Source organism: Drosophila innubila, chromosome X, assembly GCF_004354385.1.
Source record: "Drosophila innubila isolate TH190305 chromosome X, UK_Dinn_1.0, whole genome shotgun sequence".
NCBI classification, from domain to species: Eukaryota; Metazoa; Arthropoda; class Insecta; order Diptera; family Drosophilidae; genus Drosophila; species Drosophila innubila.
The window spans coordinates 10,764,918-10,779,982 of NC_047626.1; the positions used below are offsets into that span (position 1 = coordinate 10,764,918).

General features: G+C 37.9%; 1 protein-coding gene across 1 annotated transcript in view; it reads right to left on the reverse strand.

Moving 5' to 3' along the window:
* Positions 1–1,568: 1,568 nt before the first annotated feature.
* The window catches only part of LOC117792023 (mediator of RNA polymerase II transcription subunit 1), a 34,964-nt gene continuing 21,467 nt past the window's right edge, over positions 1,569–15,065 (reverse strand). The window contains exons 4-5 of the mRNA XM_034631979.1: positions 2,601–2,781; positions 1,569–2,541 (exon numbers count right to left, since the gene is read on the reverse strand). Of these exons, the coding sequence (XP_034487870.1) occupies positions 1,569–2,541; positions 2,601–2,781 (1,154 nt within the window). The remainder of the gene's footprint in view (positions 2,542–2,600; positions 2,782–15,065) is intronic.

A 15,065-nucleotide genomic window follows, 5' to 3' on the forward strand; every position in this document is an offset into this window, starting at 1 on the left:
TAAACTTAAGATTCTTTAAAAAAAAAAACACCCTGTGCGAGGTTTGCTCTTAAAGTTTGGATTAATGTAACTGACTCTGTTGTAAAACAAATAACATTAATTTAGCAAAAATATTAAGTAAAACATTAAAATAATAAAATATTAAATATTAAATAAATAGAAAACTGAAAATTTTATGTATATTTACTGCTGTAAATATACTCTTTTGAACTGTACAAATTGGCTATCTCTGATGAAAATTCGTTTTACATATGAAACCAAAATATTTAAGTTGATGACTTTTAAACCATATACATGTATATTAGAGTGGATCAATTTGTATGGAGTAAAAAAAATGCACAAAGCGGTTATAAAATTCGTAATCTGCGATGAATTCAAAGAAAAATTGACCAAGAAACCATGGGTCTAAAATCAATAACGAGCTTACACTTTTTACCGAGAAGCTATAACTATTTCATATATTGGTAATTGTCGATTAAAAACCCAAATAGAGAGCGATTTATGATGAATTTAGAGCTAAGAATAAGTTGGCGGTCTCTTTTCAATTGATTTTGAAAATTAATGCAAAATTAACTTTTTAGTGAATCTTCTAATAGGCTAATTCCACGACCACTCACATTTGCCACATTTTCCACATTTGCTCACATTTGAATATGCCTCACATTTGGCTTTCCACGACCAAATGTGAAACTGTTAAGACACCCAAAGCAAATCAGCTTTTCGACTTCTGTGCACAAATTATAAAAAGCAGACAAAAACAACATTTTATTATTTATTATGATATTATAATTGGCGCAAATTTAATGCCTACCGATTTTATTGATGAAAACAGCTGGTTAAGGTGATAATTGCTTTTTTTTAAGAGTTTATCGATAAACATCGCGTGTTCGATAAAAAAAAAATACTAAAATTCACAGGGTCAAATGACAAAAAAATCGGCTCATTCATTATGAATGAGCCAAAATGATCATTCGGATTTTGTACTGAAATGAAGTCCACATTTCGGCCAAATGATGAAAATGGCGTCGAATGAGCTAAATGTGCTGTCGTGGAAATAGGCTATAAGAAACTTGACAAAAGTGCTTATGTTTAAAATTCAATTTAAAGAAAAACTAGTTAAAAGCGCCAACTAATTCTTATCTCTAAATTCATTATAATTCGGCCTCTATCTGTGGATTTTTTGGTCTTTTTTTGATAAGTTTTATTTAACAGACTGTTCCGCAATACAAAACACAAAAAAAGTAGAAGCTCGATATTGGTTTCTAGGGCAATTCTTCTTAGAATTCAACGTGGATTAGGAATTTATTAAACGCTTTGTTGCGAAAAAAAAATGGAGCCACTCTAATGTATATATTTATTGAGCAACCCTCGCACGCTGCGATATGAGCTAATTTCACAACACACCAACTGCTTCAGCCTTCCGTTTCCGTGCCGGTTCCCTGTTCATGTCCCTGTGACTGTCTCTGTCTCTGTTCCAGTTGCAGTTCCAGTTCCTGTTCCTGATGCTGATCCTGTCTGTCGCTGGGTCGCGCCGCCAGGCAACTGCCCAGCAAGGCGGCCGCCAGCCGCTAGTAGGGACGCCAGACATCCGCCGTCGGTTTGGGCGTACGTGTACGGATCGGTCCGCCCGCTCCGCTGGAGCCGCTGGCCGAACGCGATGTGGTGCTGACATCGTCCAGATCGATGGTCTCCACGGGCGAGGGGGAGCGGCGTGTGGAGCTCACAGGTGGCGAGGCATTGGGATTGGCATTCTCCGCATCCGGTGGATTGTGTGTGATCAGTGTGACGCAACGCTTGATGAGATTAACGCCATCGGCATCCGTGGATACCGTGGGTGGAGCAACTGGCTCCTGCTGCTGCTGCTGCTGTGGTGCTGTACCGGCTGCTGCTGCCGCCGCCGCGCTGCGCAACCAGGGGAGTTCACTGTAGCTGCCGTAGAGCTGCGTGTAGAGCCACTGACTCGACTGTGGCAACAGTGGACTCTGCAGGAAGAGCTGGGCCGCCAGCGCCGGATTGAAGCTGTGCGCCGACGGAGCAAAGTGTCCCGCTCCGGCGGCGGCAAATCCGCCAAACAGTTCCGTGGGATTCTTGCTGCGTTGAATGAGTGCCGTAAAGGCACCTCCACCTCCACCTGCACCTCCTCCGCTGCCTGGTGCCGGCTCAGCTAGCGTTGCCACACTGCTGGCATCCGCACTGAGCAGCGTGGGACTCCGACTGCGTGCCGCCTCGGCATCGGCATCGGGCTCCTCCTCGTCGTGTGTCAACGAACTGATGCTCTTGCGCGGTGATCCCGTCACCGAGATGCTGTCACTCTCGAATCCCGCATCGATGTTGCTGCTGCTGTTGTTGTTGTTATTGTCGTGATGCTGCAGACTGGTCAGCGTCAAGGTCAGGGGTGGTGAGCCGGCATTACCAGCCGGCGGTTGCACAAACGCACTCAGTGTCGCACTCGTCGTCGTGGTCGTCGGCGATCCCTCCGGACTTGTCGTACTATGCGCCGCGCCCACCGTCGACAGCTGCTGCTGCTGACTCTCTAGATGTCCGGAATATTGAAAGATGAGAGAGAGTTTCGTTTTGAAATAGCCAAATAGGTTTCAATCGATTGATACTTACCGCTTAAGCCACGCAGTCCACTCGCCGCCGCAGCCGGAAAGCCAGCTCCATGGTGATGTGCAAAGAAAGGTCCAGCTGGAAACCCTGGACGTCCTCCCAGCGCCATGTGAGCTCTCCAATCCGGTGCATGCAGATGACTGTGCATCCCCACCAAATGATGTGCGAAACCTAGAAAGAAACCAAGGTCAACATTTTTAAAATCAGTCTGACAAATTTTCAGGATTCGATTTTTCTTGATATCTGGAAAAAAGTTGAGCCTGAAGAATTTTTTTTGGGCGAATGGGAAAATCTTAGTTGCACTACGTCTGGAAAGAGTATTCTGAAAACAGTATATACTTTTGTTTTTATAAATTTCAAAATGTTATGCATTTTTACATTTTTTAAAATTTGTATTTTAAAAATATTATTTTATTAACATTAAGATTAGAGTTGTTCTTAGATAGGGATGTGAAACAAACTTAAAAGACCCCTGTAATTTTTTTAAGAACGGAGTCTAAAAATAGCGATGTTTAAGTACTTTAACACTTTCATATTTTTTATGATCTATCGAGTTGATTAAATCGTTTTTCATGAAAAATCGAAAACTAACTAAAGTCCGTTTCTCGTTTTTAATTTGCAGGATTATTTTAAGTCCCTAATAAATATATCTGATATAGAACTTAACTAAACAACGAAAAAATTATTCCGCTAAAAATATTACAAAATAAAATAGAAAACAAGTGGGAAAGGCTATAGTTGAGACTCCGACCATAGCATACCCGTTACTTACTTCAATATATATAAAAGTACTTTAAAGAAATTAGTACCTAATAAAAACTTCTGCATACTTTTAGGTGATTGTATTGAAATAATAACTTTATTAATAACTTTGGTTAGCTATTACTCCCGTTCTACTTGTCTGATCTTGCTGCGGCCAAGTGATATTATAGATGATATTAAAAGATAACGTAATTTACCATAATAACTGTATTATCTTAAAAACAGTGGATGTGGTAGTTTTTCGCGATTTGCGGGGGCAGAATGGGGCGTGTCATAAATATGAAACAAACTTGACCTGCGTGAGGTCTATAGAAATCTGTGTGCCAAATTTGGTATGTCTATCTCTTATAGTTTCTAAGATCGAGGCGCTCACACGGACGGACATGGCTATATCGACTCGGCTGTTTATGCTGATCAAGAATATGATGATTCCTGTTACATACATTCCAACAAACACAATATACCCTTTCACTTATTTTTTAAGTAACGGGTATAAAAAGAGCTCTTACAATAAAGATGTTTTCTCTATTTTTGAAAACTTTTTAACATATTATTTGGACAAAATTCTTAGTGTAAAACAAAAATCCCAAGAGTAAACCAATTTTTAATATTTTTTTTTTTTTTGAGTGCATCTCTTTATTTAAAATGTTTTTTTTTTCAATATTTAATGAAAAACTACTCTGTAAAATCTACCGATAGAAGTTATACACTTTTATTACGATAGATCCCAAAAAACTAAATTTCCATTACAATTTGTTGAGCTTTAAAGCGATTATAAGACAGTTTCACTCAGTTGGGGTGAGAATGATTGGTAGAAATAGCATCAAAGGTTGTAGAAGAGTAGATAAAAAGTAGTTATATAAGAAAAACCCACAATATAAGCTAGTTTCACATTTGAGTCCAAGTCCACGGGCCAAAGTCCAATGCCAAACGCAGACCCAGACCCAGAACCAATCTCAGAGTCAGACCCAGACCCAGACCGATAACCAGGCCCAAGCCGTAGCCCCGTCGTAACCACATATAGCCCACTGTGCAAGACCAAAAACGTTGCCACACATTTTGGTCGCTGCAAAACAACATTGGGTGAAATTCCCGCCTACCAGTCGACACCCTAGAACCCCTCTCCCTACTCCTCCCTCCCCATTCCTCTCTCTCCCTCTCTCTCTCTCCCTCTCGCTGCCTGATTGCTGCCATCATGTGATCAACAAGCCGCCATATTGCTGCTTATGTAAATGCATCTTTGGCTGCCTTTTCCTTTCCCTTTCGCCCTTTTCCCCCCGTCTTTCACTGTATGTGCACGCCCAATAAGAGCTCCACCTTCGGGACAGACAGACATTGAGACATACAGACAGACACAGACGCTACTTGGTCAAATCTGGCAGCGAGAGCGAGAAAGAGACTGAGAATAAGAATGAGCATGAGATGGAGAAGGAGAAGGAGAAGGCGAGCAACGAGGAGAGCTCAAGGCAAACTCCTAAATAAATTCATTAAAATTATCCCAGTCGCCGATGTCGTTGCTCCGTCTGGACCGGCTGTCTGCTTCCTCCTGCCTCCTAGTTTTTATGTCCTCCTTTCTGGCAACCTCCTTATGGCGTTGCCGCTATCAAGTGGCATCCCACATTTGTGGGCAAATGGAGGAAGCTGCTCTCTGGCTTCGTAGATTTAGAGAGCGCAAGCGAGCGAGCGACAGCGAGAGGGGGAGAGGGAGGGGGGCCAAGTCGGAGCATGTTGCAGCTACAACAACAACAACAACAACCTCAAATGCCAGGCCGCAGTCGCACATACTACGCGGTCGACGGAGACGCTGACTGAAGATGCTGCAAAGCAGCGCCACAGTTGACTCATTGTTGTCGCTGCGTGTGTGTGTGTGTGTGTGTGCGAGTGTGCGTGTGTGTGTGTGTGCGAGTGTGTGTGTGTGTGTGTGTGTGTGTGTGAGTTAGTCGCACTTAAGAAAACGCCAAGGCAACAAACATTGAGAGAATCTCTGCTCGCTTAGCTCCTCTCGCATTCAAAGACGAAGACCGACCACAACACACACACACACACACACACACACACACACACACACACACACACACACCGCCCACATGCGCGCTCTCAATTGCAATCGCACTGTATTTGACTATCTCCCTCTTTCTCTTGCATACGCACGCACTCACTGTCACTGTCTCTGTTGCACGCTCGGTCTCTGTCTCACTCTGTCGCACTTGAGGCCAAATACTTGGCCAAGTTTTGCCAAAGTTTGCAACCAAAATTTCACCGAAAATGTGACACCAACAACCAACCAACGAACCAACCAGACCAACCAGTCAGACTGGCATAGGCCAAGAGGAGACAGACTCGAGACGAGACAAGAAGAGACAAGAAGAGAAGAGATGAGACGGGTTGAGTTGAGATGAGATGAGATACCAAGACACTGGGCACATTTATAGACATGACTGGCAGCATCTTTGCTGCATTACTTGATTGGCATGCTGCATTATTTTCATCCTCTGACATACTTACATAAGTACAACGACAACTGCTTAGAAATACTTAGGAACTGAAACTGAAGCGCATATGGCACTTGATATTACTTCAAGTACAACTACTATACATCTATGTAGGTCAAACAACTCTGCTTATCTAATGGCTAAAGCAACTCTAAGTGTGTGTCTGTGTGTGTTTGTGTGTAAAATAGAGGAACGGAAAGCAGCAATTGAACTGTCTGGCATCTTGATGAAAACTTGCGATTTAAACACACACACACACACACACAGAAAATGACAAAGCCATCGATGATACACCTATACACCTTTTCTGGCTTTGTTTAAAAATGATTTCAGCTATGAATTTGTACAATGATATATCTTAAAAACACATATCCTAAAAGCTATCAAAGTCTCTAGAAAAACTCTTAGCAGAAATCTTTATTCAAATTGTTTCGCAAATTATATTTGCCATCTTAAGTTCTTCAACAAGTTAGGAATCTTTTTAGTAAATAATTTTAATATATGTATTTTTTTATTAATATTAAAAAACAATTTAGGAAATACTATATGTTTTTTTTTATTAATATTAAAAAGCAATTAAGGAAATACTATTTTTTTCGTAAAAATTAATCCAAAACTCGAACCTAAACCTTGAGTTCAGGGGAACCGAAAACTGTAATGTTCAAAGCAAAACTTTTGAAGACTTACTGTCTTTATTTAAAAAAAAATTGAATTATTAGAGTCGCCAAGTATCTAAATAACAGGAAACTATCAATTTCGTATATATATATAGTAATATAGTTTAGTCAGTGGAGAATTCTTAACACAAAAATGATTAAATTTACAATTAATTTAAAAAAAAACCGAAATTTAAAAGAGTTTGAAGCGGTTTTTTTTTTGCCTTAAAGGGTGTATTGTTATTTTTTATAAAACAACAATATGGAATACGTTTGCCTTACAACTCAACTTTAGCCTATAAGATGCAAATTTTTTTAATATTTACAATGCATAAATGAACTTAAAAATAAATTATCTGTTAATAATTTTAAAATTTCTGTTAATATTTTAAAATTCTATTCAAATTGTATAGAATTAAGATATTTCGTTTATTTACCTTCAAGCTATTTTAAAGCAGTATTTGTCGTTTTCTACACAAATTTTATGAAACTAAGAATATATGTATTTTTTTATTAATATTAAAGAATATTTCAAAACAAAAAAACTTATTCAAATTTGAACCCTTTTTAAGTTTAAAATTAAATTTATTAACTTTATGCATATTTACAAATTATTATATATTCAAAATTATTTTCACAGTAAATGTAACTGTTTTCCTAAATAAGACTTAAAGGTAATTTTAAATTAAAATTTTTAATAATATTCCCAAGCTTTTTAATATATTAATTAAAAAAAAATTGAATCATTTGGCTCGACCAATTGGGCCAATCTTATGCACAATTATTTTATATGAAGAAAAAATTGATAAGATTTAAAATATTAAAAATATTATTATTAAATATAAGATTTAAAATATTAAAGTAAGTTGCTCTTAAAAAAAAAATTAGATAATTCTAACAATTTCATATGTCATTTTATATTATTTTCCAGTTATTTAGATTACTACTACGTATGTGAGTGGTATACATTCGAGGTTTTAAGCAGCGACTTTACAGTAAATTTGCCAGATTCTGTAACTTTTAGTTTTAGCATAGCCAAACATGCATTAGCACTCATTATAATATAACGTACTGTTTTTTATCATTAGAGAATCCATAGCCAGCTCATGCCATTAGCATGTTAAGTGCAGTAACTGTTACTTTATATATGTATATGTTTATATGTGCATATGTTTGCATATAGTTGTATATATATATATATATATGTGTATATGTACTGCTGAAGTACAGGGGCAAGTTTTATAGTTGGGTTTCAGTTGTGTCACACAAAATGGCAGCAGTAACAGCCCACAAAACTACGACGATCACAAGCTCACACAGACACAGACACACACACACAGACACAGACACGCCCACGCTCTCGAGTGCTGCTTGAAGCTGGTGGCAGCACCCGACGGCGACTGCGACGGCGACTGCGACGGCGACGTCTTCGATGCGGCGGAAGCGGCGGCAGACATTGAGCAAATTGTGTTTCCATATAATATAACATCACGTCGATTTTGGTAACCCAAACTGTATGTGTGTGTGTGTGTGTGTGTGTGTGCGGGCAGTGGCCAAGCCTTTACCCACACACACACACACACATGGAATGAGAGTGAGAGAGTTAGAGAGTGAGAGAGACCGCATGAAGGCGTACCAAGGATGGCGACAGTGAAACCCCATAACAAAAACCTAAATATGCGGTCCTGTAAGGAAACCCTATGTGCGATAAAGGGTTAGCCGCGCTTGGTGTCAGTTTGGGGTCGGGTTTTCTTCGGCACGCCACGTAACGGTATTCGTCGGAGTCGGGTGTGCTCGTCTGGGACAGTGGAACAGTGGGACAGGTGGGTGCCAATCTGCATGTGTGTGTGTGTGCGTGTGTGTGTGTGTGTACTGAGGTGGCATTCAAGGCCCTGCCCCCATGCATGAGTGAGCGCATTCTCTATATATATAGCTACATATATACAACTAACTATATATACATATACACATGTATGTCTGTCTGTCTGTATGTGTGGCGGAGCATAACGCGGTGCCATTGGTGCGCCACAAAAAGCTTTCATGAGTCCAACTTCCCACACTTTTTTCTCTTCTATTTTGCCTTGTTTTGTTTTCTTTCTTTCTTTCTATTTTTTGTTTTGGACACCGCATTGCGGAATGAGTCTGCAGTTGTAGGCGGGTTAAAGTTTAGACTGCAGCCTAGTCACAAGTTCATTTGAGTGCAACATTTATTATTTTATATATTAATTTATTAAAGACCAACTTCAAGTCACACAAAATATATTTATATATTTCCAGCATAATCATTTTCTGGCAATCAGTTGAAAATTGGCTAAAATTTAAAACGCACTTGCCGTCGGCAAATACATTTGTTTAACGTTTCACCGACGGCATCTCGACTCGCTGCCGTGTCAAGCCGAATGTACCACCCCCAAGCCGCACTCACACCCCTAAAACAAAAGTGGCCGCAATGAAAACGAAAGGCGCTCTCAGGCTCAAGAAAGAAAAACTCAACAGCGCGCAACAATTTCTCACCACAAGACGCTGTCTTGGAAAAAACGCGTCGAAAGTCGTCGTGCCGGCATCTAACTCACCACAATGTGTGGTGGGTGGTAACCCCCCACTCACTCACACACACACACACACACACACAGACTCAGTTTGAGAGTGCCAGCGAATCAGGGGAAATCTCTAAAGTACATGGTCCACAAAGCACTCAACTCAATTTCGCACTCAGTGAGAGAGAAGGAGCGTGAGAGAGCGAGTGCGAATGTGAGTGCAAGCTGTTAGCGCTCAGTGTTGACGCCTGCGCCAACTGTTGCCCGTCGACGTCGGCAGCGACAGCAACAGCAACGTCGGCAGCAAGAAGCTCACATCGAATTGTCGAGCATTTATGTTGCCTACTTTTAAGCGCGGACACTTGGATGCTGCAAATGGTCTAAAAACTGCTTGCTGCTTACTTTGCTGTGCACTTTGCGGTGAATTTGTTTTTTATTTTTTTTTTTTAAATTTCGAAATATATTTTGTTTTTTTGTTTTTCGAGTAGTTATTGAGTGGCAACTGCATCTTAAAGTTTCAAATAATAATGATGACATTACTGCTGATGATAATGCTGATGTTGTGGCAACATCTGTTGTTGTGTCTAGCATTTAGCGTATTACAAGTAAATATGTCTACTTTTGAACCTGGTCTAAGCCTATTGATTTTGTGCGCTGTTCTCAACTTTAAGATTATTTGTGTGTCCTTTCAAAACTGGCGTTGGCATTGACAGCACGAAACTTGTCATTCCCAAACTAATTACACAGCATTTGGGTTCGGCAACAATCGATATAAGTTTCATTTTCTACTGATTAAATTAATTTTAAATTAATTATTTACTAATAGTAATTTACTATTCCTTTAAAATATTAGTTATTGCAATTAGAAATTTCTAAATAAACAAAGTTTGTCATACTTTCATTTTGTTGTAGTCAAAGCAAGCGATCTTTATTTGTTATTGTTCAGCAATTCTCTAAAGATTTTGCTGACAAATGCTTTAGAAGAAAATCGAAAGAAATGTCGATGTTTCTGATATATACCTTACACTTTTAGCAAAACTATAATATTAATTATTGTTTTAATTCGAATAATAAATAAATTGATTAAAAATATATTTGATGCACTTTGATTCAATATAAAAAAAAGTAATCGAATGCAATATGTTTGTATTTCAACCGGCTTCAAATGGGTTACTGACTCCTTACTTTTGCATTGTCAAATATTTAAAAAATATGCCACATGATTCATTTACATCAATATCAAAATTGATTTAAAATATATTTTATGCACTTTGATTTAATATAAAAATAAAGAAATCTAATGCAAATGTGTTACTGACTCCTGACTTTTGCAAATATTTAAAAAATATGCCTGATGATTAATTTACATCAATATCTAAATTTTCTGTAGCACTTTATAAATGTAAATGTGATAAAAGAAGTCTATTTTTTAAAACTCAGCTACAGGTGAGCTCTTCGCCCTCTCTTTCCAAGTATATACCCCTCTCACTCACCCACTTCAGTTGTGTCTTTATCAATTCCTCAGCCAGTTGTTGTCAAGTGCCTGTCATATCAGTATTTACACATATTTGCTGTAGATTTGCAAATTGTTTTGGCAAATTTGCTGCTATTTTGTAAGGCATGCCAAGAGGTTGACAAGACCCCAATTTCGAAACCCCCCCCCTTATCCGAGTCACAGTCTTAGCTCAAACCCACCAACAACCCCGACTCCTGTACACGCACAATACGCACAAATTTACCGTTACACAAGTGTTGTCAACACATGCGAGTGTTGGTGGTTGGGGAATTGTCAGGGAGTTGGCAGGGAGATTGGCAGGGAGACTGGCGGGGTGGGCGTTACACATTCCAGTTCGCCCACACACTCACACACATAAGCATATGGCCGATACATAACAGGCCGCAAGTTATTACAAAAAAAAGAGAAGGCAGGGCAAGAAAGGAAAAAAAATGTAGCATACTTTCTCGGGCGCGCCAAAAAGAAATTGCAAAGCGACGCAACGCAGTCGACAAAGTTGTTGGCATTTGGCAAACATATTTTCGCAAATGTTATAAATAATTTTAAACACACACCTTGCCCAACCCTACTTAAAAATCGAGCAATGCCACATGTCAGCTCGGGGTTTGGGATCTGTGATCTGGGGTCAGGGGTCGTGCTGGCTGGCTGGCAACAGCAGCGGCAGCATCCACGACCCTTGGCGTATTAGTGTCGCATTGACACGTAAATTGACATGAAATTGAATCAATGCTGTAATATGTCCTTGGGGGGCAGCGACATACACCCCACACCCCACTCAGTTCACAATTCTCAGCTCTCAGCTCTCAGTCCACAATCGACATTGTCAGGGCCACGGACAAGCAAGGACGATGACTTTAAAATTTCCTTTTGCCAGCCAAATTGAGCTGTAGGCCTCCCCCACGGGGAGTGACTGTGCAAATTTGTCTGTCTGTCTGCATGTTTGATTATGTGTACTAAATCATTTCGTTTTTGCAAGTAAGAAGGGAACACACACCCGACGAGTTTATCAAGTTATTTAAAGACACAATGCTTAACCCTTTGGGGCGTTTACATATTGCTTAAAGCGCCCCCACATAAAAAAAAAAAAAATACCAACCAGAGAGCAACAACAAAATATAAACCGAAAGCCAACCCCAACGAGTAAATGAAACATAAAAGGAAAATTAACTTCAAATGCAACTCATACATGTGCCAAAGTTATTTATTAAATTGTCTCGTATGCAAGTACCACGAGTGTAGAAGGTTAAAATTAATATAAAGTGGGGCAACACTGGCATGAGAAAACTATCGAAAATTAATTAACTAATTTCCGTTCTTTTTAATAACAGAAAAATATGCGATATACTGTAGAACTATGTCATTAAGTTTATTAGTTACAATTAGTTACATGAATCAATCAATTAAATGGAAAAATTCAAGTCAATATTATATTGTATTAAGAAACTTATACTTGTTTAAATATCAGATTTAATATCAAATCCATTTTTAATCCATTTTTAAAGATTTAGCAGAATTGTATAGCTTACAAAATTGAAATTCAGCGAACAAGTAAAAGAATATAAATAAATATAAATAAGATAATAAATAAGCAGCAATTTTTTGGAAGCATTTTATAGGGCATAAAAAGAACAAAAGTGATGCATGAAATTAAATATAATAATACATAACTAATTTAAAATAATAAAAAAGTTAAATTAAATAAAATTTGCAACTTACAATGCTTTAATAAATAATATTTTAATTTGTATTAGCAATATTTTCTTACGAATCTACGAATTTGATTGTTAAGTGGAATTTGGAACTGGCTTAAATATATGATTGCTGTTTTTTTTTTTGCTTCGAGAACATAAGTACATAATTAAGATTGCCTGCTGCACGAAGTTGACTCTGAATCCTATCAACAAAATACTCGTAAGTACATATAAGTCTACACTAATACAGATATAAAGGACTCATGTCCCAAGTGAGCACACAAAAATAAATACAAAAAAAATAAGCAAAAGAAAAGCAGGGTGAGTATGTGTGTGTGTGTGTGTGTGTGTGTGTGTGCACCACTTTGATCTTTGCCTTCTGTGAAGCAAACAACATACATATAACATAAAGGGCAGACGGCCAAAAGGGTTTTTAAATAAATACAAGTGTTGGAAATCTTAAATAAAATTCACTTGCTAGTAAGTGCGGGGCTGAAGACAATGCGCTAAAAAATTAATTCAAGCTGAAAATTCATTTAAAACATTAACGCCCACACACACACACGCACACACTTACAGTCGCTATGTAATTATGCACACATGCGTCTACTTTCCAATGGGTTTTATGACATAAATTACATCAAGCACAAAATTTTAATATAATTTTCACTAAAAACTCGCGCGAAAGTTTTTTAGTTGCTTCTGTTGCTGCTGCTCTTGACGCTGATAATGATGATGATAATGATGAAGGCAACTTCAAAAGGCACACACACGCATACACACACACACACGTGGCATAGAGAGGGTCGCGCGTGTGTGAAACAGGATATCCGTTGCGGAAGCTACAAATTTTCCACTTTCCACACTCATGACATGGCCCCAGGCACCTTGCACTCCACTCCAGGACGATAGAGAGGAGCGCCCACCAACGCAGAACGGGGGGCGTGGCACTAATGTGCCCTGCTTACGACGCCATTTTATATTTATTCCGTTCCATCAAGAAAAGCACTTGGCTGCCTTTTTCTGCCAGCTCAACTATTTTTCCCGGGGAGCAGGAACCAACGTAGAGTCCTTTTAATCATTTGGCAAACTTTCTGTGACACGCAGCACTCCAGAGTCAACTACATTTTGTGTATGCCAAAAACTACTTGACACACACTCACACACACACACACACGCACACGCACACGCATGGATAGTGCTTTGACTGCCTTTTAGTTTTTAATGTAATTTTGAGACACTTTTTTGCTGTTGTGTCACTTTGCAGTTTCGACTTGCAAGTGCGAAAAGTTGCCGTCAAAGTTTTTCAAAAATTTGTCCCCAACGGGTTTTTCGAAACATTCTCCTGCTAAACAAAACTCATTGAAGAACTTTAAATACACAAAAATAAAAACAACAAAAAAATGAGAATAAAAAGATATAATATATTTAATTTAGTTCCATTATTCATCCTTAATAGTTTTCCTGTTATATTACGATTCATACAAATAAATCAATACACAATTTAATAAATAAATATATAATAAATAATAAAATAAATATATATAATATATAATAAATAAAATAAATATATAATGACTTTTTTTTAATCAATTTTTATTTACTATTTTTAATTAAGTAAAAACGTTTATTCATACACATGAAGGAAAGCAATTAAATAATTTATTTTATTGATTTTAAATTTTTTTCGCATCAAAATCGTATGCAAAAATATTTATGCACTTAAGAAAAAAAAGTATTAACTTTGCGCTATTAATAAAATTTACGTCAAATAAAACTAATAAATATTTATAGTAACGTAATGAAATTCGAAAACATAATTATCTTAAAGATTTATACATTTTCTTTACTGTTATAAATTTATAAATAAATAATTTTAATTATAATAGTAATTTACGTTTGCAGTAAAATAGAAATATCAACGGCAGCAGCTAAAATTTAAATATTTATAATTAAAAATAACTTTTAAAACAAAAAAAAATTAGAAAAGTTGCTAACAATCACAATTATGGTTAAAGTATTCATTCCATAGTATTTATTTAGAAATCTGAATATCAAAGAGTGCAAATTGAATTAAAACAAACAAAAGTTTTATTAATTAAATCGAACATAACACTCATTACTTGTTAAAATATTGTTGGAGGTCTTAAAATATAAAACCAATTAAAAATAAGTTGAAAAGCTGAGAGATAGAGAAAATCGAAAGTGCTGGAGACACTGAGCCACTGAGACACTGAGCCACTGCACCACCGAGAGAAGCGTTCACCCACTTGCCGCCTCATAAATTTCATAGTGAAATTGTTAAATTTTAATAAAATCAAAGCGTATCAAACGAGATTTGTTCACCAGGCGACGACGACGGCGACGGCGACAACGGCAGCAATTCTTGTTGTCATCTGTGGCATCGTCCTTGCGTTGTCGTTATCCTTGTTCGCAGTCTGGTTATATCGCGTGTTTATTGTTGCAACAGTCGCAACAGTCGAGCGCTTTAAAATAATTTAAGGCTACGCCTGCTGTTATGTTCTGACAGGGTTTAACATCAGGGGTTATATGCGGGGTTATTGAGGGGTGGATTGGACCCTTTCCATCGATGCCACGAAGTCGACGACGATGATGACGACTTCGTAGCCGTTTTGTGACTCGTTAAAGGATTAAAATCATTTTAATGGATTTTTCAAGCTGTTGTTTTGTATTATAATTGTCGCCTCTATTGTGTCACTGTCTCTCTATATCTATATCTTTGTGTGTGTGTGTGTGTGTGTGTGCAATATGAGCGCATAAATAGGGCACACGCTTGCATT